Genomic DNA, 25,653 nt, shown 5'->3' with positions numbered 1-25,653 from the left:
GAGCGGATGGGCTATCACAGCATCTTCTTGCCAATCCTCTAGAAGTTTCTCCTCTCCAGGCTCTCTCTCTTTATGTGGACAGAATCATGATAAAACAATCCACATACCTTCGTGAAGTTCCAGCGCTGGATGAAGTGACGGGCCACGTCCCGAGCCGCCTTTCCATGGACTGCAGAGCCAATGTCATGCCAAGGCATCCGGGGCGTGGAGTATCTGTCAATGAAATCTGCCCAGGGGCCCCAGGCATGGATCGTCACTAACTGCTGGGCTGGGGATGGAGCCCTCTGATTCCAGCACCAACCCGACCATGATACGGCAAAGCAAACATGGTAACATTCACTGTGCCTCTCACACTGGGCTTGGGTGGGACAACACCTCTATAGCCAAGGAAAACATAGATACACACTGAAGAGCACAGGCCCCCGCGGACCTCCCACAGGATGTGTCCATTTCACTTCGTAGGAGATAATCACTAAGCCAGGCAAGGTGTGAGTTGGTGTAAATGATCTAAGGTTGTGGACTTGATATTATATTTCTGTGCTGAAATAACCTCGGGCTATGTATACAGCCCCATCTCTAGCTTCTCTTCAATCCACCAGCACAGTGATAATCTGAAAATGTGCCGTTTTCATGCTGGAAGATGAAGATGATACGCAGAAAAAGAGATGATCAAAGGGAGGACACCAGCTCTTGCAGAATTATAGATTGTTACCCCCAAAATATGCCTAGATGAAACCTGGAGGTTTCACACAGTAAGCTACATCTCATGCTCTTTTCTTGTTGTAACTACAAGGAAAAGTCCTTCGGTGTACGACCAAACCATAGTCTCCGAAGTTTTACCAAATGTTCAAAACAAAACAAAGCAGAACAAAGGGCACTCTATCCCACAATGCGTTCTTGCTCAGGTGCTGACGAGTAAAAGACAAAATATAAGCAGTCACCTGCTATCGTGGCACTCACCAGCAAAAGGTTTATCCAGTTGAACCCAGTCTTTGAAGACAAAATTGCAGTAGTCCTTTCCATGCCAGAACCTGGTTTCCCCATGCAGCTCTCCCATGCCTGTCTGCAAACTGCGGATGGAGCTGGTGTCTAGAAGGCAGCAGAGACTGTGTTCAGGTGGGCCCTGAAGAGGGGTGGGGGAGGCTCCCCTCTCGCTCATTAAACACCTAGGGACTTCTGGACTGTTCTCTTAAGGCTCAGAACTAGGGCAGCATGTGTTTCTCCAGTCTGAGGCTGTGGGCTGGCAGGGTTTCACACTGCACACAAGTCTGTCATCAGTGGGTAGGCAGGCCTGTAACCAGGCTCACTGCTGGACAATGAAATTCAACATTCTTCTCTGCATCTACCAAATGACCAAAGAATGGACCACAGCATTAACTGTGAATAAAGAACTCACTGGGAGCGTCGATGAAAAAGCAGTAAAGCCAGGTCAGGCCGAGAAACATGAAAGGCAGAGGCCATGGAGAAATCACGCCCTTGGCCCTCGGCAACCAATATGGTGCACACCCAATAGGTAATTCTTGTCTTGCGCATCTCAAAAGCAAAATCCTCAAATTCGCAGGCAGTCCCTGTTCCAGCCCTGGAATTGTCAAGCTCGGTGACATTGAGATTCATTTTCTGGGGTCAGAAATTCTTTACACATAAAAGGAAGAATTTGGCCTAGATGGCACCTAAAATCTTTGGGCTCTAACATTCTACATTCCCAACATCATAAATGACATCCATTAAAAAATATCACAACAACACACAGAATTTACGATCACATAGGTGCAAAAGCAGCCATCCGCTACAATGTTTCACAAAGAGCTCTGCTGGGACCATTTGACTTCAGGGTGAATACTTTGTCTTAAACAGTTTGTACATTCATGGGGCATGCTGACCACAAAGACAACTGAGCAGGAAGACAACCCGAGCTACAAATCACAAATGCAGCGCGGCACGCGCGGCACACAAGAGGCACAAAACAAACAAGACACTGGATGTAAAACAATTTGTTGAATGAATACATGGTAGCACGCATCAGTGAGACTACCGGACTCTCCCCGCCCCCAACACCCACCTTCCCCTGCCACCACACGTCCCAGCACTGTCTTTCTAAACTGCAGACTGCTGGCTTAAAAGCATTTTAAGACCACCTGCTGCCTATAGGGAGTCGAATCCTAAAAGCTGCATGTGCACAGAAGGCTCTTCCCAAACGGGTGCCAACCTGCCTTTCTGAGCCTTTTCTTCCCAAAGCCAGGCACACCACATTTCTCATAGGATTTTGACAGGCGTAGTCTGTTACATGTTCGTGCAGCTGGCACACTATTCCTTCGGTCTGAAATGATCTCCCCTCCCTCTCCGCTTCAGCTTCACGTCCTTCCAGAGCTATGTGAGCTGGTACCTGCCCTACGGATACCTCCCAGATCCCCGTAGGGGGAGGCAGCCACTGGAGGCGCTGTAGAACCATCAGTGGCCACATGCCCTGGGGCCTCTGACTCGGTGTCAGGACCCTGTAAGAAGTAAGGAAGCTCCCTATCAGGTGGTAAACCCCTCAGGGCTGGACAGTGTTCTTTCACCGCTTGGTGTAGCTCTCAGTAGTCAGTAGGCAATCAGTATTTGAAGAGCACAGGTTTTGGTTTTTGTTTTGTTTTTTTAAAGATTTTATTTATTTACTTGACAGAGAGAGAGAGCACAAGCAGGGGGAGCAGCAGAGGCAGAGGGAGAAGCAGACTCCCACTGAGCAGGGATCCTGGGATCATGACCTGGAGCCAAAGACAGACACTTAAGGACTGAGCCACCCAATGTCCCAGCAGAACAAAAATTCTTAAACGATCACTACACACACTATTGAGCTACCCCGGGCTCAATGTGGGGCTTGATCCCATGACCACAGAGATCATGATCTGAGCTGAAAGCAACAGTGAGACACTTAACCAACCATGCCACCCAAATGCCCCATCAAGGTCTTTTGTGCCCAAGTGAAACTGACACTGCAAAGAAACTAGCACTTTATAGCCTTAGGAAAGGAAGTTACTAACTCAAGTATTAGTTTCAGTTTCTCATGAAGAGTGACTCTACGTTTAATTCGGGTTTCAAGTCCTATGAGACAATGTAAGTTTAAGTCATTACACAGTTTAAATGTAGAGTTGTGCTCTTTAAACTCCTTTAATAGCAGACCCTTATTTTTTTTTTCCCCCAACACGAATTCTCATGGAACTTCACCATATATACGGAAGCAGAATTTCTCTGCTTGAAGCAAGTACCCATAGCACTGGGAGGGTCCAGGGCCCACCTCCTCAGAATTCCTCTCAGAGCCCCTGAGAAACTCCAGGGTCCACAAGTACCCAGCCACAGAAACTGGGCTCTACTTCAGTCTTCTCAATAGCACACAAGAACCATGACCTTGGACTTTAGCCACATGCTTGGAATGCAGTAATCTGCATTTTTGCTAAATCACAAATCTGAATTATGAGCTCTGGGAGGCTGATAAACTGGAACACCATTGTGCAAGCTGCTTATCATCCCTGACCCTGAGTTTCCTCGTCTGTGAAAAGGGCGATAACGCTAGTACTACCAAGTACCACCAGTGCTCAGCGGCATCATAGGCAGTCAGCACACAATAAACCGGTTTATGATTTTACTGTGGTCACCATTGTAACTTATCCCTTTATGTGATCTGTTGCCAAATCTCTCTTCATCCCCACCTCCGTATTTTGGGCCCTGATTAACTTATTCAAATACTTCATTCTTGCAAAAGCTTATCAGATTACAATTTCTAGTAACACGTGTGGTGTGGATGCGGTGCAAACAGAAAGCCAGTCCAGAAACACACACGCTCTGCTCATGCAGCGAAAGCGGACGCCGGAGGACGTTCAGCCGCCTCACACATCACTTACCCACGTCAGGTCTAGCGAGCCCCTGCTCAGACTTACTGGAAGAGCGAAAGAGTTTCAGGTGGGGTTTTAAACCATGGATTAAATTCTGACGACTTCTACAGTGATTACAATAACCTGGAGAAAGCCAAAATTTCTTTTTTTTTTCTTTTTTACAAAGAAATATATATACATCAAGTTTTCTAAACCAAAACGCAGGCTCCGTCATTTTTAAAATGAGACAAGGCTATAAAATCAGTCACAAATTCTGTGCAACAGAAAACTGCCGAAATTTAAGGCAGATGGGAAAGGAAGAGCCCATTGACCAGATGTAGGAAATCTAATGTCTGAAGATAAAAGCTTCACATATTTCTGGATAGGAAGAGAAAGGAGATTTCTTCTCTGAAAAGTGAAGGACGCCTAATACTTTTCCTTTTTCTTTATAACTTGGCGTTTTTTTAGAAACACCGAGTCATTTGGCTACCATCAGAAATATGAATTGTGGTTGTTATGACTCCTTCTGTGAATTAAACAATCAATCGGTTCTCAAGTGAGGCCAACAAAGCCACAAAATGGCAAGGATACTGAATAAACAGGGTGACAGAGCCCCTATGACTCCATTCCAGAGAGACAGGTTTTAAAGACTGGTACACCATATCCAGCTGTGGAAGGACAAATTGTCATCAAGACACACTGTAGCAAAGACCAAGACTTACTGGAGGCGCTGTCAACGCTGCTGATGCTGTCCGTGTTGTGCAGGTGGTGCTTGTACAGCTGCCTGTAGAGGCTAAATTTAGAGAACTTTCTGGACTTTCCTATTCCTTTCAGTTTTGAATCCATATCATCAAGACTCTTCAGGGTGGGCGGATTTTTACTAGATTTATTTTTATCTTTGAGGCTCAAGGATTCCATGGACTCTGTTGTTTCAGCCTGAGAAAATTATTGGGGGGAAAAAAAAGACACTGTGTAACATTCGGGGCCACATGATCCCGTCATTCCTGCTGAGGTGTCAAGTTCACACCAGAGGGAGGCTCTCTATCAGACACACAGTAGTGGGTGAGGTCAGCCCCCGGGCAGTGGAGAATTCTTCCGAGCTGTTTCAACACTCGCCAAGAGAGACCTGGCGTGCCATAGTAGTTCCTCCTTCAGTAGACCGAATTCTTGAAATTTCATACCAGCTAACCTTTGTATCTCAAACACAATTAATTACACAAGTTATATTCACTGTTGAGCGTCTGAACTTCTGCCTCTGATAAATGTTAAGTAGTGCTTTTTCTGCCAATTGTTTTCCTGGCTACTTATTCACTAAATCTCTCTCTCTCTCTCTCTCTTTTTTTTTTTTTTTCCAGAAAAGTTGCCATGATATCCAGCAGTAAAATAAGATGGAGCCCATCAAAATTTTTAATAAGTGTATTGATATTTTGGCAATGGTTCGAGTTGAAACAGTAAGTGCTGCATATGGTTATAGGCAGATGGACGTTTTGGCAGCTCTTGGTTTGAAAGGTACTTTGAGAAGTTATTAACTTCCCATATTCAGAAAGAAGTCCCTCCTGTGACTCCAGACTGACCTTGCCTCTATTTGCATGTCTTTAAGAAGGAAGATTTCAAAAGCCTTGGCATTTGTAATAAGACTGCTTATTTAACTTAAAGCCCAACTGATGCGTATTTTTGATTATGAATTTTTCTTCCAAATAGGAAATGAATCGTTTAAATGGGAAACAAAGATGCTGACTGTGAGCTAGCAAATGCACTATTGGATCTCTTCTCTCTTACAAGGGAAGAGACTGAGATTAAGAGATGCAAGGTTACAGACTTGCTGGGTGGTATTTCAAACCAGATCTGTCCATCCAGAAAAGGCCACTCCTCACTGAACCAGTCAGTCATGCTAATGATGCTTACTTGTATAAATCGTGTCCCGTTTATGCAGTTCCATAAAGGTGAAATTTACTTACTGTGAGGGAACCCAGAGATGGTCCTCCAGTGACACGCTTCACACTGCCCACGTCCGTGAGTCTGTGTTCGTTGTCATCCCATCTGCCATAGGCCAGGTCGATCCCACCCACAAAGGCCACTGACTGGTCAATGATAACAAGTTTCTCATGATGAGCCCACAGATATACAGTGGATGACACATGATCTGGGTGTCTCATCACCTTGGGAGGGAAAAGAAAAACCCACATGTAATGCACTTTTCCTTCATGGTAAAATAACATAGATCTGTTTTCTCCCCTGAATAATGCTTTTTTTCTTCCTTTCTTTCTCCCTCCCTTCCTTTCTTTCTTTCTCTCTTTCATTTTCTTCCAAGAGTTTTTTAAAATTCAAGTTAGTTAACACATAATGTAGTATCAGTTTCAGGGGTAGAATTTCGTGATTCATCACTTGCTATTAACACCCAAGGCGCATTACAACAAGCGCCCTCCTTAATGCCCATCACCCCATTTACCCCATTCCCCCCCACCTCTCCTCCAGCAACCCCCAGTTTGTTCCCTAGAGTTAAGAGACTCTTATGGTTTGCCTCCCTCTTTATTTTTATCCTTTTTTCCCCTTCCTGTGTTCACCTGTTTTGTTTCTTAAATCCCATATGAATGAAATCCTATGGTATTTGTCTTTCTGACTTATTTTGCTTAGCATAATACCCTCTAGTTCCATCCCCGTCATTGCAAATGGCAAGACTTCATTCTTTTTGATGGCTGAGTAATATTCCTTCGTGTGTGTGTGTGTGTGTGTGTGTGTGTTATTCTATATCTATTCATCAGTCGACAGAAATTTGGGTTCTTTCCATAGTTTGGCTATTGTGAACACTGCTGCTATAAACATTGGGGTGCATGTGCTCCTTCAGATCACTATTTTTGTATCCTTTGGATAAACACCTAGTAGTGCAGTTGCTGGGTCACAGGGTAGTTCTATTTTTAACTCTTTGGGGAACCTCAATACTGTGTTCCAATGGCTGCCCCAGTTTGCATCCCACAACAGTGTAAGAGGGTCCCCTTTATCTGCATCTTTGTCAACATCTGTTGTTTCCTGACTTGTTATTTTTGGCATGCTCCCCTGAATAGCATTTTCTATAACTCAAATACCAAAATGTTCTATGTAGACACCAAAGTTCTAATTTCATTCTCAATATTTAGAAGAAGACTCCTAGTGACTTTTTAAGCCTCTCAACCAGTCCCACCCCATACCACATTTTGTTGCCATTTAGCTAGAAATTTGGCCACATGGTTCAGTAAAAGTCAGCTCAACACAATAGCTGTTTCTTTTTTCTATGTTATAGAGTTCCGTTATACCTGCTATTATTTAAAAAACTCTGAAAGTGTTTAAGCAACATCTATCTCTGACAAAATTTTTAATAGGTATATTGACATTTTGGCAGCCATTGAGGTAAAATGGCAAGCATATGGATACAGGAATATACATACTTCGACAGCTCTTGATTTGAAAGATATTTTGCGACGTTATTAACCTCCTGCTTTCAAACAGAATTCTTTCTAAATGATCCCAGACTGACGTATTTTTGTGTATCTTTAAGTAGAAACATTCCAAAAACTTTGGAGACTACTTATTTTTTTAGTAACTTACTTCTTTTGTGTGTGGTAAAATATACATAACATAAAATTACCATATTGACCATTTTTCAATGTACAGTACAGTGGCAGTAAGTACATTCATTTTGTTCAGTCATCCCCACTATCTCCAGAACTCTTCATTTTGCAAAACTGAAACTCTATACCCATTGAACCATAACTCCCCCATTCCCTCCTTCCTGAAACCCCTGGGAAACACCATTCTACTCTCTGTCTCTATGACTTTGACTTACATATGTATCAATAGAATCATAAATATTTGCCTCTTTGTGACTGGCTTATTTCATGTAGAATAATGTCCCCAAGGTTCATCTATATTTTAGCGTATGTCAGAATTCCCTCCCTTTTTGAGACTGAAATATATTCCACTGTATGTGGAATCTCAACATTATTGGGAGTAGGATAGGAAAGTGTCCAACTATTATTGTAGAGCTGTCAATTCTGTCTTCAATTCTATCAATATTTGCCTTACCTATTTTGATGGTCATTACTAGGTAGGTACATGTTATAATTGCTGCACTGAAACTTTTATTAATATAGGACATCCTTCCTTGTCTACTATAAGCTTTTTCTACTTCAAGTCATTTTCATCTGCTATTAGTATAGCCATCCCTGCTCTCTTTTGATTACTATTTACATGGGACACCTTTTTTGGAACCAAATTAAATATATAATTGTTATGTATTTTAAGCCTGCTGGAGATTTATTAATTCATTGCTTTGCTAGATCTCAAAGACTGAGGAATAACTACAGATAGGCTTTAAATCTTCGGTAAATATTGAATAGTTTTTTTTAAAGCTGCTTCCTGTATTTATTTACTTTATTAGTTTTTTATAGAAGTTGCTATTAAGAAAAAGCTTCTTAAATCCTAGAGGAGCTCTCTGTTGCTACCAGCACTGAAGGGGTGTCACAAGGAGATCACATGTAAGAGGTTCCAGGACAATCTTAATGAGGAACACGGGACTTTGACAGAGCTTCTGAACCCTGAAACAATTCTAAAAGGTGTGTTCTTGGCTAAATGATCAGGGTCGGAAATGTGAACTCTGCTGACTCCATCAATAGCAGATGTACAAGAAAGCAGAGTATTTTATTTCTAAAAAGGATACGATGCTATTTATTCAAACTATCCATTAGAGAACTCTACAGATAACACTACTCCAAGCAAAACACATCTGAAAAACTACAGAATCACAGAGAAGAAGTACTGTTAGAAGGATGAACCTAATACCTTTATGTTGGGGTGTAGACGCATCAAAGTTCTCTTGCTGTATTCACTGTTGATCCCAAGAGCAAGCTCCACCTCTTTGTAAAGCATCACAAAAATTCTCACTCCCTGTTGCTGTCAAGGGGGAAAACACAGGGAGGAATGAGAGCTTCTGGAAGTCGGTGAGGATTTTCTTTCTCTTTTTCCTTCCCGCGCATTACAAACTTTCCTATACCAACAAGTATAAGAAACTATTTAATGAGAATACAAGAAGGTGACACGCAAGTGTATTTTAAGGTACAAATATCAAAAATAAAAATCTATCTCCCTTTCATTCCTGTAACTTGTCATACCAGGAGACAGTGTCAGTAGCCGATTCATTAGAGCCAAAACGCTGAAATGGTAACCTCCTTACTGAAAGTGTCTGATGATCTTATACCTCTGAACATTTTCAAACATTTGTCACTGAGCATAGTTTTTGCTGGATTCATGTTACAAGATTAGAGTTTTTGGTTTGTTTTTATTATACTTCAATTAGTTGAAATAGTAGTGACATGAAACTCTGATGCAGTAAATTATAGTAAATATCCCCTAAATGTTTCTGGAGCAATTTAATAGAATTTTTCTTTATTAAAAACCATTAAATAGAAAAACATTTCTTTATCTTCAACAACAAATATATTGATTCATACTCTTAATCCACAATTACATCATTAATGTCTGTTTGTGAAATGACTCCTTTGGAAGTCAGTTTCTCTAACATCCAAAAATCCCCGAGTTTTAACAACAGCACAAAATTAACATCAATCTAATTTGAGACCCTGGTCTTAAAAGAAGATAGACAAGACTGTTGTGAGGGTCAAATTAAATCAGAAGAGCCTGATAAATTTTTAACATGCTATACACATAACATTTTTTATTAATATTAACTATCAAAAAGACAATGTGTAACAGCTGGTAGTATTAAAAAACCCAAACTCCTGGGGCACCTGGGTGGCTCAGTGGGTTAAGTCTCTGCCTTCGGCTCAAGTCATGATCTCAGGGTCCAGAGATCAAGCCCCACATCAGGCTCCTTGCTTATCAGGGAGTCTGCTTCTCCTTCTGCCCCTTCCCCTGCTCATGTGCTCACTCTCTCTCTCTCTCTCTCTCTCTCTCGCTCTCAAATAAATAAATAAATAAATAAAATCTTAAAAAAAAAAAACAACTAATATTTTCTCCTACAGTTCTGTGTAGTGATAAGGTTTTAGCCTGTATGAATCTGCCCACACCTAAATGTCCTTCTTCCTCTCCCTGTCCAGTCACATGGTTCCCTCACCAACATACAGTTCAGAATGAGTACTCCTCCAAGAAACTCTTATCTCATTTACCCGCACGTCTTGTATGACCTTTTTACTTTTTTAGGTTTGCATCCTCAGTATTGTGCAATTTGCAACATCTGAATTTGCATCATCTATATCCAGCAGCTCTGAAGGCATTCTGACACACACTGCATACACACTGGGTAACGTACATACACTTAGGCCCTTGATAGCCTACCGATAAGGGCAAGAATTTCCCCATGATACAGTACCCTCTAAAGTATTAGAAATACAGGCATATCTAATAAAACTATAGTGACAAGTGACATATCTAATAAAACTAAAGTGACAATTTAGTTAGAATTTAAATTAACAATCCATGGTAATTAAGCACGGGCATAGTTCATAGTGGAAATCAGAGTCATTAATTTAAGAAGCCAATTGGGTTGAACACATCTAATTTATAAGAAGAACTGGTTACTTTTACAACACTATAAAAATGTGAAGTAACATAGGAGTTAATATTTTTAGGTTGCAGGGTATAAAACCAAATATATATATAGTTTCCCAATAATGATATGCCAATGTTAAGAACCATTTTTGGCCCCTAAATCCTTATAAGAACACATCACTTCAAAGTATGAACATTCTGTAAAATGCGAAAAAGTGTATACATTTTTGGAGGAACATATACTAAATCTATGTTCTAAGCTGCGTTAATGAAATTTGAGTACTATAAGACCCATTCTGACTCAAAAAAATAGATTGAAAATATATATGTAATCTTCTTTCTGGTTAACAGCTGAGTTTTGGAACTTGCTTATTACTGATTATAACTATGCAACTATTATTGCAACCAAGTGTAAAGTACAAATATGAGTAAAAAAATAGGAAGTGAAACAGTAAGCAAGGAATAAACTGATTAACTTCTAACAGTTTGGGCCCTCAGGGCTCTGCAATAAACCACTGATAGAGGGCTTTAAATGAAAACTAGAACATTATTTTTTTTTCCCTTACTGTTCATATTTACTCTGCTATCTGAGTACTTTAGGATTCAGCACTAGAAACCAGTGATTAAAAAAATGCCTCCCATTGAAAGATACAGTATAAAGTTTAAAACCCAAAATTGCAACTTAAATTATAAAATGTTACACCTGACATCTTTCATCATGGTTCATTTGTTTTAAATGGATGAAATTCTGCTTCTCAGGCTTATGCAATTACCATACTTGAAGGACAGTAGCTGCAGTTTAGAAACTGGCCTAAATCTGACAGTTTTTGATTTACCTACATAACTAATGGATTTTTGAAATAATAGAGATGTTAACACTAATGGATTACATTACTACCCTCCATCTATTAATACCTGACATCTTCTTCTATAATTTGTCTTTTCTCCTTGAAATAAATTAACTCCAAAGGATAAAATTTAAAGAAAAAAAAGGAAACAGGGTAGAGACTTTCAAGTCTTTTTAGCTTATATGCAAAGTACTAATAAGGAAGTAATTGAAGAAAACAGCTCATTTTAGGTAATTTGGTTTACAATTATTTACTGACATCCATATCATAATAAATGGTTAACTAGTGACAAGATTTCTATGATCATAAAGCAATAAATTCCTCTTCTTTTGGTCAAGGTACTACAACCCTATCATAAACTCTAAACTACAAAGGGCAAAGGAAAAATGTTTCTGGACAATGAAGGCATTTGCCAGGTCACAGTAGTGCAGACTTACACAAAACATGGGAAATACTTGTGTAAAATGGAAGTCAAACTAGAACAGAAACCATGAGAGACTGTGGACTCTGAGAAACAAACGGAGGGTTTGGGGAGGGGGGGGGGAGGGAGTGTAAGGGGCGAGGGGTGAGCCTGGTGGTGGGTATTAAGGAGGGCACATATTGCATGGAGCACTGGGTGTGCTGCATAAACAATGAATCTTGGAACACTGGAAAAAAAATTAAAAAAAGAAAAGAAAAGAAAAGGGGACTGATATCAATTCTGTAATTTAAGAACCACACATCTGAAGCATCCAGTGTTTTACTAATGCAAAGGATTAATAAGGCAAGCAGAAAAATGGATGGCTTGTAGTGGACTTGTGATGCCATGTTTCTGAACTCTGCTGAAGTCATGTAACCAAAAGATTAGCAGAATACACTTCACGGTGTAAACACAGAATAAACTTCGTGAAACTCGAATTTTACAAGATGAAAGTTCTGTTCACTTTTCTAATTAGTGTTGAATCAAGTAAACCAGACATAGTACTAGACACAGTAGGAATTTTTAGGAGCTTTACATGTATAAAATACATGTAATGACAATAAAAAATGAGAATTTTTTATAGTTAAAGTCAAAAGAGACTTTTTTTTGAGCCAGTGTTTTCTCTAATTTATCAAGATACTGCGGTCACAATGTTTTCTAAATGCTGCCAAGTGTGTCCACTGCTTCAAGATAGCCTAACTTACACATCCCCAAGACAATCCTAATTTTATCAGGACTTCTGCAGAGAGTATAGTAGTTTGGGAAAATGAAAAGTAAAAGACAAAAAAAAATCATACCCTCATTACTCAAATGTAAGCACAGTGAAAGAGCACAAACGCTCCTATGCCTTTTTCCTTTTTTTGAACCACTTCTTTTTGAAGCATTGTTCTCAAGGTTAAAGACACATTCTTCCCTTCCCAGACATGCCCCTCTAACCCACCACTTTGATAAGATCCTGTTTGATTTTTCTGGGTGAAGACGTGATTATTTGTCTCATTTGACCATCCCAAACATCTTTCCCTCCTAATGATCACTAATTGCAGCTCTAGAATGTGTCTTTTGGTCTAGGACAGAAAGAAACTGCCTGACAACAAAATCCCACCTGAGGACCTAAACCCTTTTCAGTAAGTCTCTGGGTTGCTGCACTTGAAGATTCTTTTGGTGCAGATCCCATTAGCAAAATCATAGGTTCCCAGGGTTGAAATATACACACTGGATACAGGAATACAGTTGCCGTAACTATGATGCAACTTAGCTCTTGAGGCAGGGGCAGAACGTGCAGACCTGTGAGAAACCTGGGATGTTGACTTGAGCTGTAATCAGTCTGTAAGTCAAGGCTGCCTTATACTATTTTAAATTATAACACTGCTTATCAAAAGGCCAAAGAAATGGGAAAATACCAACTTGGCTATCACCAGAGAAACAAAATATTGTATTTCTTCCCTAAAAACTGCCATTATAAGTGATGATTGCCTATGTATCTGCTATGAGGCAGAGACATTGCCCCCAAATCTACACAATGAGATAGAAGGAAAAGGTCTTTATTTAACTATTTCTCCTCCCAAATCTACAAAATGAGATAGAAGGAAAAAGTCTTTATTTTAATCAGCCTTGTGGACCTCCAGGACCCATTAATGTAAGAATAAATGTTATTTCAACACAGTACTTTGTGAAGGTAGTGGGTTTCAGAAACTAAATTATTTATGTGAAACAGTGTTTACAAATAGGAAATGTCAATTTAGAATGATCAGGGAGGTAAAAATTTATGACCAAAATAATATGGTGTAGCTAGATTAAGGAAGAGCGATTCTGCCAAGTGAACCATAGGAAATTTGTATTTAACAATATTACTATTTCCGCAGGAACTTTTTAAAAATAATTATATATAATTTAAAAATTTCAAGTTTCATGAAGCAGATGAAATTGAAAGGAAGCACCGTTCTCATGCAATAATATTTACTTGGCCACAGTGTTCACCTAGGACCTCTCCAGGGTTCCTGGGCCATAAAAAGCGAAGACAATCCAGGCTAGTGATAGAAAAGTAAAGTGGCTAGTAGCCTAAGGAGAAAGCAAACACAGGAGAGCTAACATGACATAGAGGGCCAGGCCTGCAGTATCTACTTCCTGAGCCCTGCTGGGGCATTTACTAGCTTTCTGGAGTTACTCAGATGTCCCCTAGGCACCTCGCACTCAAGTCACCTAGAATGTAGCTCCTTGGGCCTGAGTTCTCCCCACTTTCTCCCCCTGCCAGATTCACCTTCCTCACACACCACCTTGATTAGATCATTCCTCCTCTACCAGGCTCCATTCCCCAATAGTTCCCCACTTTCTTCCATAAAGTCCAAACCACTGTCGTGGCTCACAAGCCTCTACATCTGGCTGCAACTGCCTTTCCCACTTGATCCCGCCACCCCACCTAAGCTAACACTCAGCTATAATCAACCTTGTCACTCCACTGTCGTTGACAAAGCTGTCAGACTCCCTGTCCCCAGAATGTTTCCTCACCACATTTTCTACACCTAGAAACTTCCTCCTGTCATTTCAAACTTTTTTCGCCCACTCTAAATGCCCTAAATGCCTCATATTGTGAGGGGCTTCCCAGTTAGAGCTACCCAGTGGTCTCCCTCCTGCCTTTGAATCTTGGCACTGCCTCTGTACCCACTTGACTCTTGTGTAGATAGAGTTTTAAGCCCTCTCCAGTCAGGAATCATGTCTTTTATTTATATACATCCCCATATGATAACCCAAGTGCCCTGCACATAGTAGACACTCAGCAAATACATGTTGATTGAAACCTACAGCGGTGAAGTGTTTCATAGGTACCTTGAAAAGAGGATTTACTAGTATGGTTGACTATTGGTAGGCAAGGCTGGAACAACTGAACTAAAATGGGATCTTGAGGACGCATGGGAAAGATGCCATTTCACACAGAGAAACATGGACTGAACCAAGTCTTTCAGCAAGCCCTCCAAGGGCAGGGATGGAGTCCTATTCACACATATGGCACCTTTAGTAATTAATGTAGAACCTGGCTCATAGGAGACACTCAGTAACTATATGCAACATTATTTAAGGGATATGCAAATAATGCTTTTCAGGACCAGAATTTCCAATCTTGTGACCGGAATGCTATTGAGACAATAAATTACACTTGCCAGAAAAATGATGTTGTTTAGCAGTACACGCGTCTGAAATAAAGCTGCTTTTTCCACCAATATTTGCAGTGAGGTCTTACTGTATTTATGGATGCCCTCAGAAATCTTGAAGCAAAGGCCCAGGGAAAGGACACTGAAAGAAGGGAGATGGTGAGTGGGGAAAGGAATAGGGGAATTTGTGGAATGGAAAAGAAGAAATGGGTCATGGTTCTAAGAGAAACAGAAAAATGCTATCCCCTATTACCCAGGATCTACAAATCATGCTAGCATGTTTAATGATAGAATAAAAGAGATTAAGACGATATAAAAAAACAGTAACAAGTCCAGCACTTCCTAATTTGGACATGACTAATAATAAATCCAGATCTAGGGGTGCCTGGGTGGCTCAGTGGGTTAAAGCCTCTGCCTTCGGTTCAGGTCATGATCCCAGGATCCTGGGATCGAGCCCCGCATTGGGCTCTCTGCTCAGCGGGGAGCCTGCTTGGGAACCCTTCCTCTCTCTCTCTGCCTACTTGTGATCTCTGTCTGTCAAATAAATAAATAAAATCTTTAAAAAAAATAAATACAGACCTATTCTAATTCAACTTTGTTTAACAGGGTTGGGAGACAACTGCATAATAACAAGCATTAGAAATATGGATGTAAAGTAGCTATTTGTGAGCTTATACTGCTTCAGTTACTGACTTTTTAGACCAAAAACAATACACTCAGTGTTCACCCAGAATCTACACAGTCAACTGGAGAGGAAATAATTTCCCATTTTTACCACGAACTGTTCCCAAGCTGGGACCAAAGCAACAACCAATTCTTAATGTCCTTCCTCTTCGATGCTCTTCTACGTTAGCTTGGCCCCATCTGACTGAAATAATTCTCTTCATGACTTTATCTTTTGCTCAAATGGCAGAATAATGAATAGAATAAAATGCTGCATTTCATTTCACCCTTTATTATTCAATAATAAAACCTTGTTACAGGGGTTCTTTTTGCCTATAAAATTAACTGCCCATAACTGATGAAAAATCAGAAATTAGAGTTCCTAATATAATTCATGCTGTGAATTAGGCTAAAATATTTATGTAGTCTAGAGTAACAGGGAAAAATCAGAATGAAAAAAACTTGAAAATAAGTATTCTACTTTGGTCAAACTCTAAAGAAAAATGTTGTCCTTATGTGTGAAGGGCTTTGGAAAAGAAAGACATTTCAGAGACAACAAACATTTTAAAAATTACATCGGCATATGTTTAGAATACGCACTGCTTTTCGTTTGAGAATGCAGTCCAACCTCCAACGATTTCCTTCAACCACCGGGCGTTTCAGGAAGATTTCTGGACTCAACCTGAAACCGCAAAAGCAAGAGTTTAAGAACCTAAAACAAAAAATAAAGTTCCGATTGTGTCGTAGGAAACAAAGGCAATTTTAGCCCAAATGCCATCACCCACCTCCAGGGTGGCGGGTCATTCAAAGTTCTGCTATGAGTTCACATATAACTTCACCTGGGAACAAGAGCCATGAGCCATAAAAAAGGGGAAAAAAAAAAAGCCTTCTGGCTTTCTCTCATGTACAGATACATAACATATGTGGATACTGCTGACGGCCTGGCCAACAGCCATTCTCCAGCTCCTTTCTTCAGTTAGAACCCCAACCTAACTCCTACTCTACCCTCTGAATATTCTACAAGACTTGCTTCCCCAGACTCCTGTGGGCCCAATCCTGGACAATAAGATATACTAGAAGGCACATGTGGGATTAATGGGCAAGTATTTCCTCTTTGATTTCTGCCACACACACACACACACACACACACACACACACACACCAGGGAAAGTAGCAGTAGGACAGATGTTGCATGCGGATCTGATTTTTACATCATATCCAATATGGACAGCCATATTGAAATTCCAAGGGGAAGACCAGAACTCTGAAATCACTAGACCATTTCACCAACTTCAGGACTGCCTAACTTTGGCTTTCTTACTAAATGAGACAAATAAATTCTCACTCTTGAAGCCACACTTGGTTGAGCATTCTGTTCATCCAAGCCAAGAGTATTCTAACTGACAAACATAAACCCTGACTTCTTATACCAGCAAGTGGTGTCCACAGGACCCCAGAGCTTTCTGAGCTGGGAAGAAGGCAGGTTTGCTGATAGAGATATTCACAATCTAAGAATGAATCCCTGGGCTCTTCTCTTTAGTGCCATAGGCAGCTAAGAGTACAGTACAGTCTTTTTTTCCCCTTTGGGGTTGAGCTCTAAAATCAGTATCTGAGTTAAACCTGTATGTGATATAACTCCTCTATAACGAGGAAAAACAAACAAACAAAATGAAAAACAAAGAAAACTGTATGGCATCTGAGTGGCTGAGCTGGTTAAGCGGCCGACTTGATTTCAGCTCAGGTCATGATCTCAGGGTTGTGAGATCCAGCCCTGCCTCTCAGTGCTCAGCGGGGAGTCTTCTTGAGATTCTCTCTCTATCTCTCTCTCTGCCCCTGCTTCCTGTGCGCTCTCTCTCTAAAATAAATAAATCTTTAAAAAAAAAAAAAGGAAGAAAGAAAGACAAGAAAACCTTATCTGCTGAAATGCCAGACTTAGAAGAGCAAGAGTAGACTGTATGAGGATCAAAACCTGTAGAATTCTGGACTGGATACTGCCTTGCTAGAGAGTCCTCCAAGCACGTCAGACCAGCAGGGTTTCAAAGAGCTAAAGAAATTTTCAAAATCTTTTCATGCTCTATTTCATTCCATTAAAGAAAAAACCACAAAGATAAAGGACCTAAAGGAAACACATACTGGAGAACATAAATAAGGATACAGGCAAATAGTGAGGTGTATGCAGTATAAATACTTACATATTTAGAGTACAAAAGTGACACATAGGTAATCTATGTCCAAACCAAGAAACAAAAATGCAGCAACTGATAACCAAGGATCGAAAATGAATTAAAAAGACGTCTGTTTTAGGTAGAAAAAATGCATTGCTGTACAACACAACATGCGTTCACTGAAGGTGAGAGATATCCGATAATATATAGATACTTGCAATTTTTTAAAGATTTATTTATTTGAGAGAGAGAGAGTGCTGTAGAAGGGGGCGGGGCAACAGGAGAGGGAAAGAATCCTCTAGCAGACCCCCCACTGTGTGCAGAGCCCCACACGGGGCTTGATTTCAACCCTGAGATCATGACCTGAGCCGAAATAAAAAGTCGGACCCTCAAATGACTGAGTCACCCAGGTGCCCCTTATAACTTTCTGATGTACACATTAATTGTAAAGTCAGAAATCTTCCATTTGGGGGGCAATTTTAATGCTATACTGGGCAATTAATTCTTTATCATTCTTTATTTAATCTATGAGCACTGTGTACACTGTGTGAGGAATGTTCTATTAGATACTTTGGAGTATCTTAAGATAACTCTCAAGGAACCCTCAGTTTTAAGGATAATGCATAAAAAGGTAAAACACCAAAATTCATGCTTTAAATCAAGTATAAACAATGGTCTCACTGGCAAAAAGAAAGTAGCTATTAGAGTTATGACTCATGAGCATCGTATCAGGATCTTCACTAAGCAACTATTAGATAAGCGAAGTTCCAAAGAACATGTGTATAATAACCACATGTCATTGACTCTAGGACACTAATAATTGTGAGATGCATCCTTACCATTTGTACCACTGAAAAAGAAAAAAGTATGACAAGTATAGATGTGAGATGAACATGAGTGTAAGATGCATCCTGATTTCAGAGATGTGAACATGTACTTCTACACCAATGTTCCTCTTAGAAGATTTTATAGGGGGGTGCCCTTCGGCTCAGGTCATGATCCCAGGTTCCTTGGATCGAGCCCCGCATTGGGCTCTCTGCTCCGCGGGAAGCCTGCTTCTCCTTCACCCACTCCCCCTGCTTGTGTTCCCTCTCTCACTGTGTGTGTCTCTCTCTGTCAAATAAATAAATAAAATCTTAAAAAAAGAAAAAAGTAGATTTTATAGCTTCCAATGCTTCTATCAGAAAGACTGTGTTTAAAACCAGGGATCAGAGCATCCATCTTAAGAATAAGAAAAGAGAGGGGCATCTGGCTGGCTCATTTGGAAGAGCATGTGATTCTTGATCTCAGGGTCACAAGTTCCAGCCCCACACAGGGTGGAGCAATTACTAAAAAAAATTAAAAATTAAATTAAAAAAAAAAGGAAACAAATTAAACCTGAAGAAGGAAGAGAATAATAGACAAGTGTAGAAATCAATGGAGTCTAAAACAGAAAAATATGGAAAACTCAATGAAACTGGGACAGCTGGGTGGCTCAGTCCATTAAGTGTCTGCCTTCAGCTCAGGTCATGATTCCAGGGTCCTGGGATCCAGCCCCAAGATAGGCTCCCTGCTCAGCAGGTATCTGCTTCTCCCCCTCCCTCTGACCCCACTCTTGTGCTCTCACGCTCTCTCTCTCTCACTCACTCTCTCAAACAAATAAAATCTTAAAAAAAAAAAAACAGTGAAATTAAAATCCAGTTTTTTGAAAAGAGTAATAAGACTGAGAACAAACTTCTAGCTAGATTAAAAAAAGAAAAAAGGGGGGCGCCTGGGTGGCTCAGTGGGTTAAGCCACTGCCTTCGGCTCAGGTCATGATCTCAGGGTCCTGGGATCGAGCCCCGCATCGGGCTCTCTGCTCAGCAGGGAGTCTGCTTCCTCCTCTCTCTCTGTCTGCCTCTCTGCCTGCTTGTGATCTTTCTGTCAAATAAATAAAAAATCTTTAAAAAAAAAAAAAGAAAAAAGGGACGTTCACAATTTTCGATTCTTCATGTAAATGGAATCATGTAGTATTTGTTCCTCTCTGTCTTACTTATTTCACTTAGTATAATGTGCTACAGGTTCATCCACATTATTGCAAAAGGCAGGTTTTCTTCTTTCTTAAGGCTGAACAATATTCCAGTGAATATAAATATGACACTTTCTTTATCTATTGTCCCTCGAAGGACGTTTAAGTTGCTTCCATGTCTTGGCTATGTTGAATAATGCTGCAATAAACCCAACAATGGGGACGCCTGGGTGGCTCAGTTGGTTAAGCAGCTGCCTTCGGCTTGGGTCATGATCCCAGCGTCCTGGGATCGAGTCCCCACATAGGGCTCCTTGCTCAGCGGGGAGCCTGCTTCTCCCTCTGCCTCTGCCTGCCATTCTGTCTGCCTGTGCTCGCTCTCTCCCACTCTCTCTCTCTGATAAATAAATAAAATCTTAAAAAAAAAAAAATAAACCCAACAATGCATTTATTTCTTCAAGATCTTGATTCAGTTCCTTTGATTCTATGTCCAGAAGTGGGATTGCTGGGTCATATGGCAATTTTATTTTTCATGTTTTGAGAACCTCCCTCCTATTCTCCACTGTGGCTGCACCAGTGTATATTCCCACAACAAGGGTTGCATCTACACTCTGCAATTAAGTATTTATCATCCTTTATTCAACCTACAAGCACGGTGTACCCTGTATGCAGAGCAGTCTATTAGGTATTTTGGAGGATCTTAAAATAGCTCTCAAGAGGTCTTCAATTTTAAGAATAATGCATTAAAAAGATAAAAGACCAATATTCGTAAGTGGTGGTTACCAAGGCCTGGGAAGAGGAGGAAATAAGGTCTTGGTCAAAGGGTACAAAGTTCCAGTTAGGTGAAGATAAATAAGCCCTAGAAATCCACTGGAGAGCACAGTGCCCATACTTAACAATGCTATATGGCAAACTTAAATATTTGCTAAAGGGCAGATCTTAAGTGTTCTTATTACAAAAACTAAAAACAAATAAAGAAGATGGGAGGAAACTTTTGGAGGTGATGGATAGGTTTATGGCACTGATTATGGTGACAGTTTTACAGGTGGATGCTTATCTCCAAATTCATAAAGTTGTATATGTTAAATATGTACAGCTCTTTTGTCTGGCAAGCATACATCAATAAAGTATATGGTTTTAAAAAAGGTGACTAAACACCTGGACATTGAAAATATATCATATATTCGCAGATGGAGAAATATGCAATTTTTATATATGCTATTATATGTTAGGTTTTTATAATAAGTGCATGCATATATACAAGGATTGGAAGATTAAAAAATAAAAATTTTGTTGACTTAGTTAAAGAAAAAGGAAAAGCATAAGTTACTGATACTAAAAAATGAATGAAAGACAAAAAAATCACTACAGGGCCTGCAGACATTAAAATGATATTAAATAGATAACAAGGAAATATTAGAAATAATCTTATAAGAATATGATAGTTTCGATAAAATGGACAATATCCTTGAAAGAAATGAGCTACCAAGACGATAGTAAAAGAAACTGAAACTTTAGTCCTATGTCTATTAAAAATTGAATTCAGAATTTGAAAAACACCACAACTTATAAGAAGGATAACAAATGATGACAGAGTGAGGTTATCCTAAGAATGCAAGGTTGCTTTAAAAGTTGAAAAATCAATCAATACAATTCACCACATTAACAGAAAAACAACAACAACAAACGATCAATTCAATGGATGCAGAAAAAGTCTTGACAAAATTCAATACAATTCATAACAAAACTTCTCAAATCATAGGTATAGGCAGAAAGGAATTTCCTCAACATAATGAAAGGCACCTACAAGAAATCTAACTAAAGGGGCGCCTGGGTGGCTCAGTGGGTTAGGCCTCTGCCTTCTGCTCAGGTCATGATCCCAGGATCCCAGCACATCAGGCTCTCTGATCAACGAGGAGCCTGCTTCCCCCTCTGTCTCTGCCTGCTTCTCTGCCTACTTGTGATCTCTCTCTGTGTCAAATAAATAAATAAAATCTTAAAAAAAAAAAAAGAGGTAACCTAACTAAAGTGTAATACAACAAAGTGAATGCTGAAAACATGAGATTTCTCCCAACACTGAGAACAGGGCACAGACATCCATTCTCATCACTGCTGTTCAGCACTTTACTGATGGTCCAGCCAAAACAATAAGACAATAACATAAAATAGAAGGTATACAGATTAGGAAGGGAAAAGCAAAACTGTCATTATTCACACATCACACGATCATCTATGGAGAAAACTCGAAGTCATCTACAATGAAGCTACTAGTACTAATAAGTGAACTAAGCAAAGTTGCAGTATGTAAGCTCAATATTAAAAAATCAGTTGTATTTCTATACAGCAGCAGTGAAAAATCAGAACATAAAGTTTTTAAAAATACCATTTACAGTAACATTAAAAAAATATTATGTGATAAATAACAAAACGTAGGCAAGACCTATACAGTAGCACTCCCTTATCTGTGGGACATGCATTCCAAGACCCTTAGTGGATGCCTGAAACTACAGATAGTACCAAACCTTGTATGACTATCTTACATATACTCTGTTTTCCCCCATACACACATTCCAATGATAAAGTTTAATTTACAAATTAGGGACAGTAGGAGATAAACAATACTAATAAAATAGAGCAACTATAATAATAAGTGTAATAAAACTGTAATAAAAAATAAAATTATAAATAAAACTGTAATTGATTTTAGGTGAATGTGGTCTTTCTCTCCCAAAATGTCTTATTATACCATAGTCACCCTTCTTCTTGTGATAATGGGAGATGATAAAATGCCTACAGGATAAGATAAAGTGAGATGAATGATGTAGGCATTGTGATGTAGCTTTAGGCAGACTACTACTCACCCTCTGACAATGGGTCAGAAGGAGGATTGTCTGCTTCCAGACTGCGGTTGACCTCAGCTAACTGACATTGCAGAAAGCAAAACCATACATGAAGTGGGACTGTTGTGTATGTAAAGTATAAAACATTGTTGAAAAAAATCAAGTAAGATCTAAATAAATGGAGAGACATATGGTGTTCATGAATTCAGGAAGAACACATGTACCATCTAACCAATGGGGACTTTATCAATTTTCCCCCATCTGAATCATCAGCCTGAAGGGAGAACCTAGCAACAGGCACTGGCACAGGTAGAGAGAACTCAGGTAGAACTCCTCTGCTTCAGGCTTGAGAAGAAAGAATGGTATCTTCTGGCAGTAATGGGGTGGCAGCAAGGAGCTCACAGGCACCAGAAACACTGAGTGATTGGAACTTTGATCTCCCAACTAGAAGAGCTGTGGTTCCGAGAGGACACTGTAAATATTTATTGCTTGGCTCTGGACACAAACATCATTGCAGAAAGCACATTGCAGAGTGGGGAAAATAAAGCACCACATTTCTAGTTAAAGGACAAAAAACAAAACAAAACAAAAAAACTACACGAAACCCAAAAGTAGTGGAGAGATCATGGAGAAAGCAGAGCTCAGGAAAGCAACCCTATAAAGTTGTTTATGAACTTCTAGCTCACTCCCATGCTGCCCTTGCATGGATTTGATCCTAAACATTGTATCAAAGTTTGAGAACTGATCTAAGGATTAGACTATTGCCAAGGGGTGAAAAATCATTCACCATACAAATGGAAGTGAAAACAAACAAACAAACAAAATAAGCCAGAGTAGCAGTCCTTATATCAGACAAAATAGACTTTAAAATAAAGACTACAGTAAGGAACAAAGAAGGGCAATACATAACAATAAAGGGATCACCAGTTTGAATCAGTAATCAAAAAACTACTAAGAAATGAACATCCAGGACTAGAAGGATTCACAAGTAAACTTTACCAAACATTAAAAAAAGACGTAATATCCCTGCTTCCCTCTCTCTTTCTCTCTGCCTACCTCTCCATCTACTTGTGATCTCTCTCTGTCAAATAAATAAATTAAAAAAAAAATCTTAAAAAAAAAAGACATAATATCTATTCTCTTCAAACTATTCCCAAAAATAGAAGAGGAAGGAAAGCTTTCAAATATATTCTATGAGGCCAGGATTATCCTGATACCAAAACCAGACAAAAGACACCACTAAAAAAGAGAACTGGAAGCCAACATCCCTAAAGAAGAGAGATGCAAAACTCCTCAACAAAATATTAATAAACCAAATCTAACAATACATTACAAAAAATCATTTGCCATAATGACTTATTCCAAGGATGCAAGGATGGATCAATATTTGCAATCAATTATCATTATACACCACATTAACAAGAGAAGAGATAAAAACCATATGGTCATTTCAACAGATGCAGGAAAGCATCTGACAAGATTCAATATTAATTCTTGATAAAAACTGTCAACAAAGTAGGTTTAGATGGAACACACCTCAACATAATAAAGGCCATCTATGAAAAACCCACAACTAACATCAAACTCAATGGCAAAAAACTGAGAGCTTTTCCTTTAAGATCAGGAACATAAATAGGTCTCCTCTCACTACTTTTATTAAACATAGACTGGAACTACTAGCCACAGCAATCAGATAAGAAAACAAAATAGAAGGCAAAAAAATCCGTAAAATATTCACTACTTGCTGATGACAAGATACTATAAATAGAAAACCCTACAGACTCCATTAAAAAACTACTAGAACTGATAAAACAAATTCCATCAAGTCACAGCATACAAAATGAATGTACAGAAATCTGGTGCATTTCTATACACTAATAACGAAGCAGTAGAAAGAGAAATTAAGAAAACAATTCCATTTACAACTGCACCAAAAATAATAAAACACTGAGGAATAAATTTAATCAAAGAGGTGAAAGAGGGGCACCTGGGTGGCTCAGTGGGTTAAGCCGCTGCCTTCGGCTCAGGTCATGATCTCAGGGTCCTAGGATCCCACATCGGGCTCTCTGTTCAGCAGGGGGCCTGCTTCCTCCTCTTTCTCTCTCTCTGCCTGCCTCTCTGCCTACTTGTGATCTCTCTCTGTCAAATAAATAAATAGAATCTTAAAAAAAAAAAAAGAGGTGAAAGATTTGTACTCTGAAAACTATTAAACATCAGTAAGAAAAATTCTAAAATGACACAAAGAAATGGAAATACATACCATACTCATGGATTGGAAGATCAAATATTGTTAAAAAGTCTACAGTACCCTAAGATTTAATGTAACGTGTCAAAATATCATCAGCATTTTTCACAGAGCTAGAATAAACAATCCTAAAATTTGTATGGAACCACAAAAGACCCCAAATAGCTAAAGCAACACTGAAAAGGGAAAACAAAACCAGAAATATTACAATTCCCAACCTCAAGTTATAAAGCTGTAGTAATCAAAACAGTATGGTACTGGCACAAAAACAGACACATAGATCAAGAGAAGACGACCCAGAAATAAACCCAGAATTTTATGGTCAATTAATATCTGACAAAGCAGAAAAGATGCAATGGGAAAATATGCAATGGGAATATGCAATGGGAAAAAGACAGCCTCTTTAACAAATGGTGTTGGGAAAAGTGGGCAACTACATGCTAAAGAATGAAACTGGACCACTTTCTTACACCAAAAACAAAAACAAAAACAAAAAAACCCAACAACCTCAAAATGGATTAAAGACCTAAATGTGAGACCCAAAACCATAAAAATCATAGAAGAGAACACAGGTAGTAAATTCTTTAACATTGGCCCTAGCAACATTTTTCTAGATAGGTCTCCTGAGGCAAGGGAAATAAAAACAACAAAAAAACTATTGTGACTACCTCAAAATAAAAAGTTTCTGCAACTGGTCTTAATCCACACCAGCAGGTGGAGCTGCAGTTACAGTTAACAGCAGCTCCCCACCGAGGCTCTGCAGGAAGGCAGGTGTTTGTATTTCATACTGATGCACCTAATCCAGAGCTCCTTACAGGTACAGACGCAGCAGGTGTAACAGTTGTGCTAATTACATGTACCTATTAAGACTGAGAACTTCCAGTTAGCTATTACGTAAATAATGAATAAACCAA

General features: G+C 39.5%; 1 protein-coding gene across 6 annotated transcripts in view; it reads right to left on the bottom strand.

The window, feature by feature from the left end:
* The window catches only part of PLD1 (phospholipase D1), a 199,794-nt gene that overhangs the window by 61,415 nt on the left and 112,726 nt on the right, over positions 1–25,653 (bottom strand). For 5 of the 6 annotated variants that reach the window (XM_059391545.1, XM_059391547.1, XM_059391548.1 and 2 more), the window contains exons 12-18: positions 16,106–16,187; positions 8,664–8,774; positions 5,807–6,007; positions 4,571–4,784; positions 3,879–3,992; positions 961–1,089; positions 108–226 (exon numbers count right to left, since the gene is read on the bottom strand). In XM_059391545.1, the coding sequence (XP_059247528.1) occupies positions 108–226; positions 961–1,089; positions 3,879–3,992; positions 4,571–4,784; positions 5,807–6,007; positions 8,664–8,774; positions 16,106–16,187 (970 nt within the window). The remainder of the gene's footprint in view (positions 1–107; positions 227–960; positions 1,090–3,878; positions 3,993–4,570; positions 4,785–5,806; positions 6,008–8,663; positions 8,775–16,105; positions 16,188–25,653) is intronic. The other variant, XM_059391546.1, reaches the window with a different exon arrangement.

This window comes from Mustela nigripes, chromosome 2, assembly GCF_022355385.1.
Source record: "Mustela nigripes isolate SB6536 chromosome 2, MUSNIG.SB6536, whole genome shotgun sequence".
Classification (NCBI taxonomy): Eukaryota; Metazoa; Chordata; class Mammalia; order Carnivora; family Mustelidae; genus Mustela; species Mustela nigripes.
The sequence above is the reverse complement of the archived record's forward strand: the minus strand, read 5'-3'. Positions and strand labels throughout refer to the sequence as shown.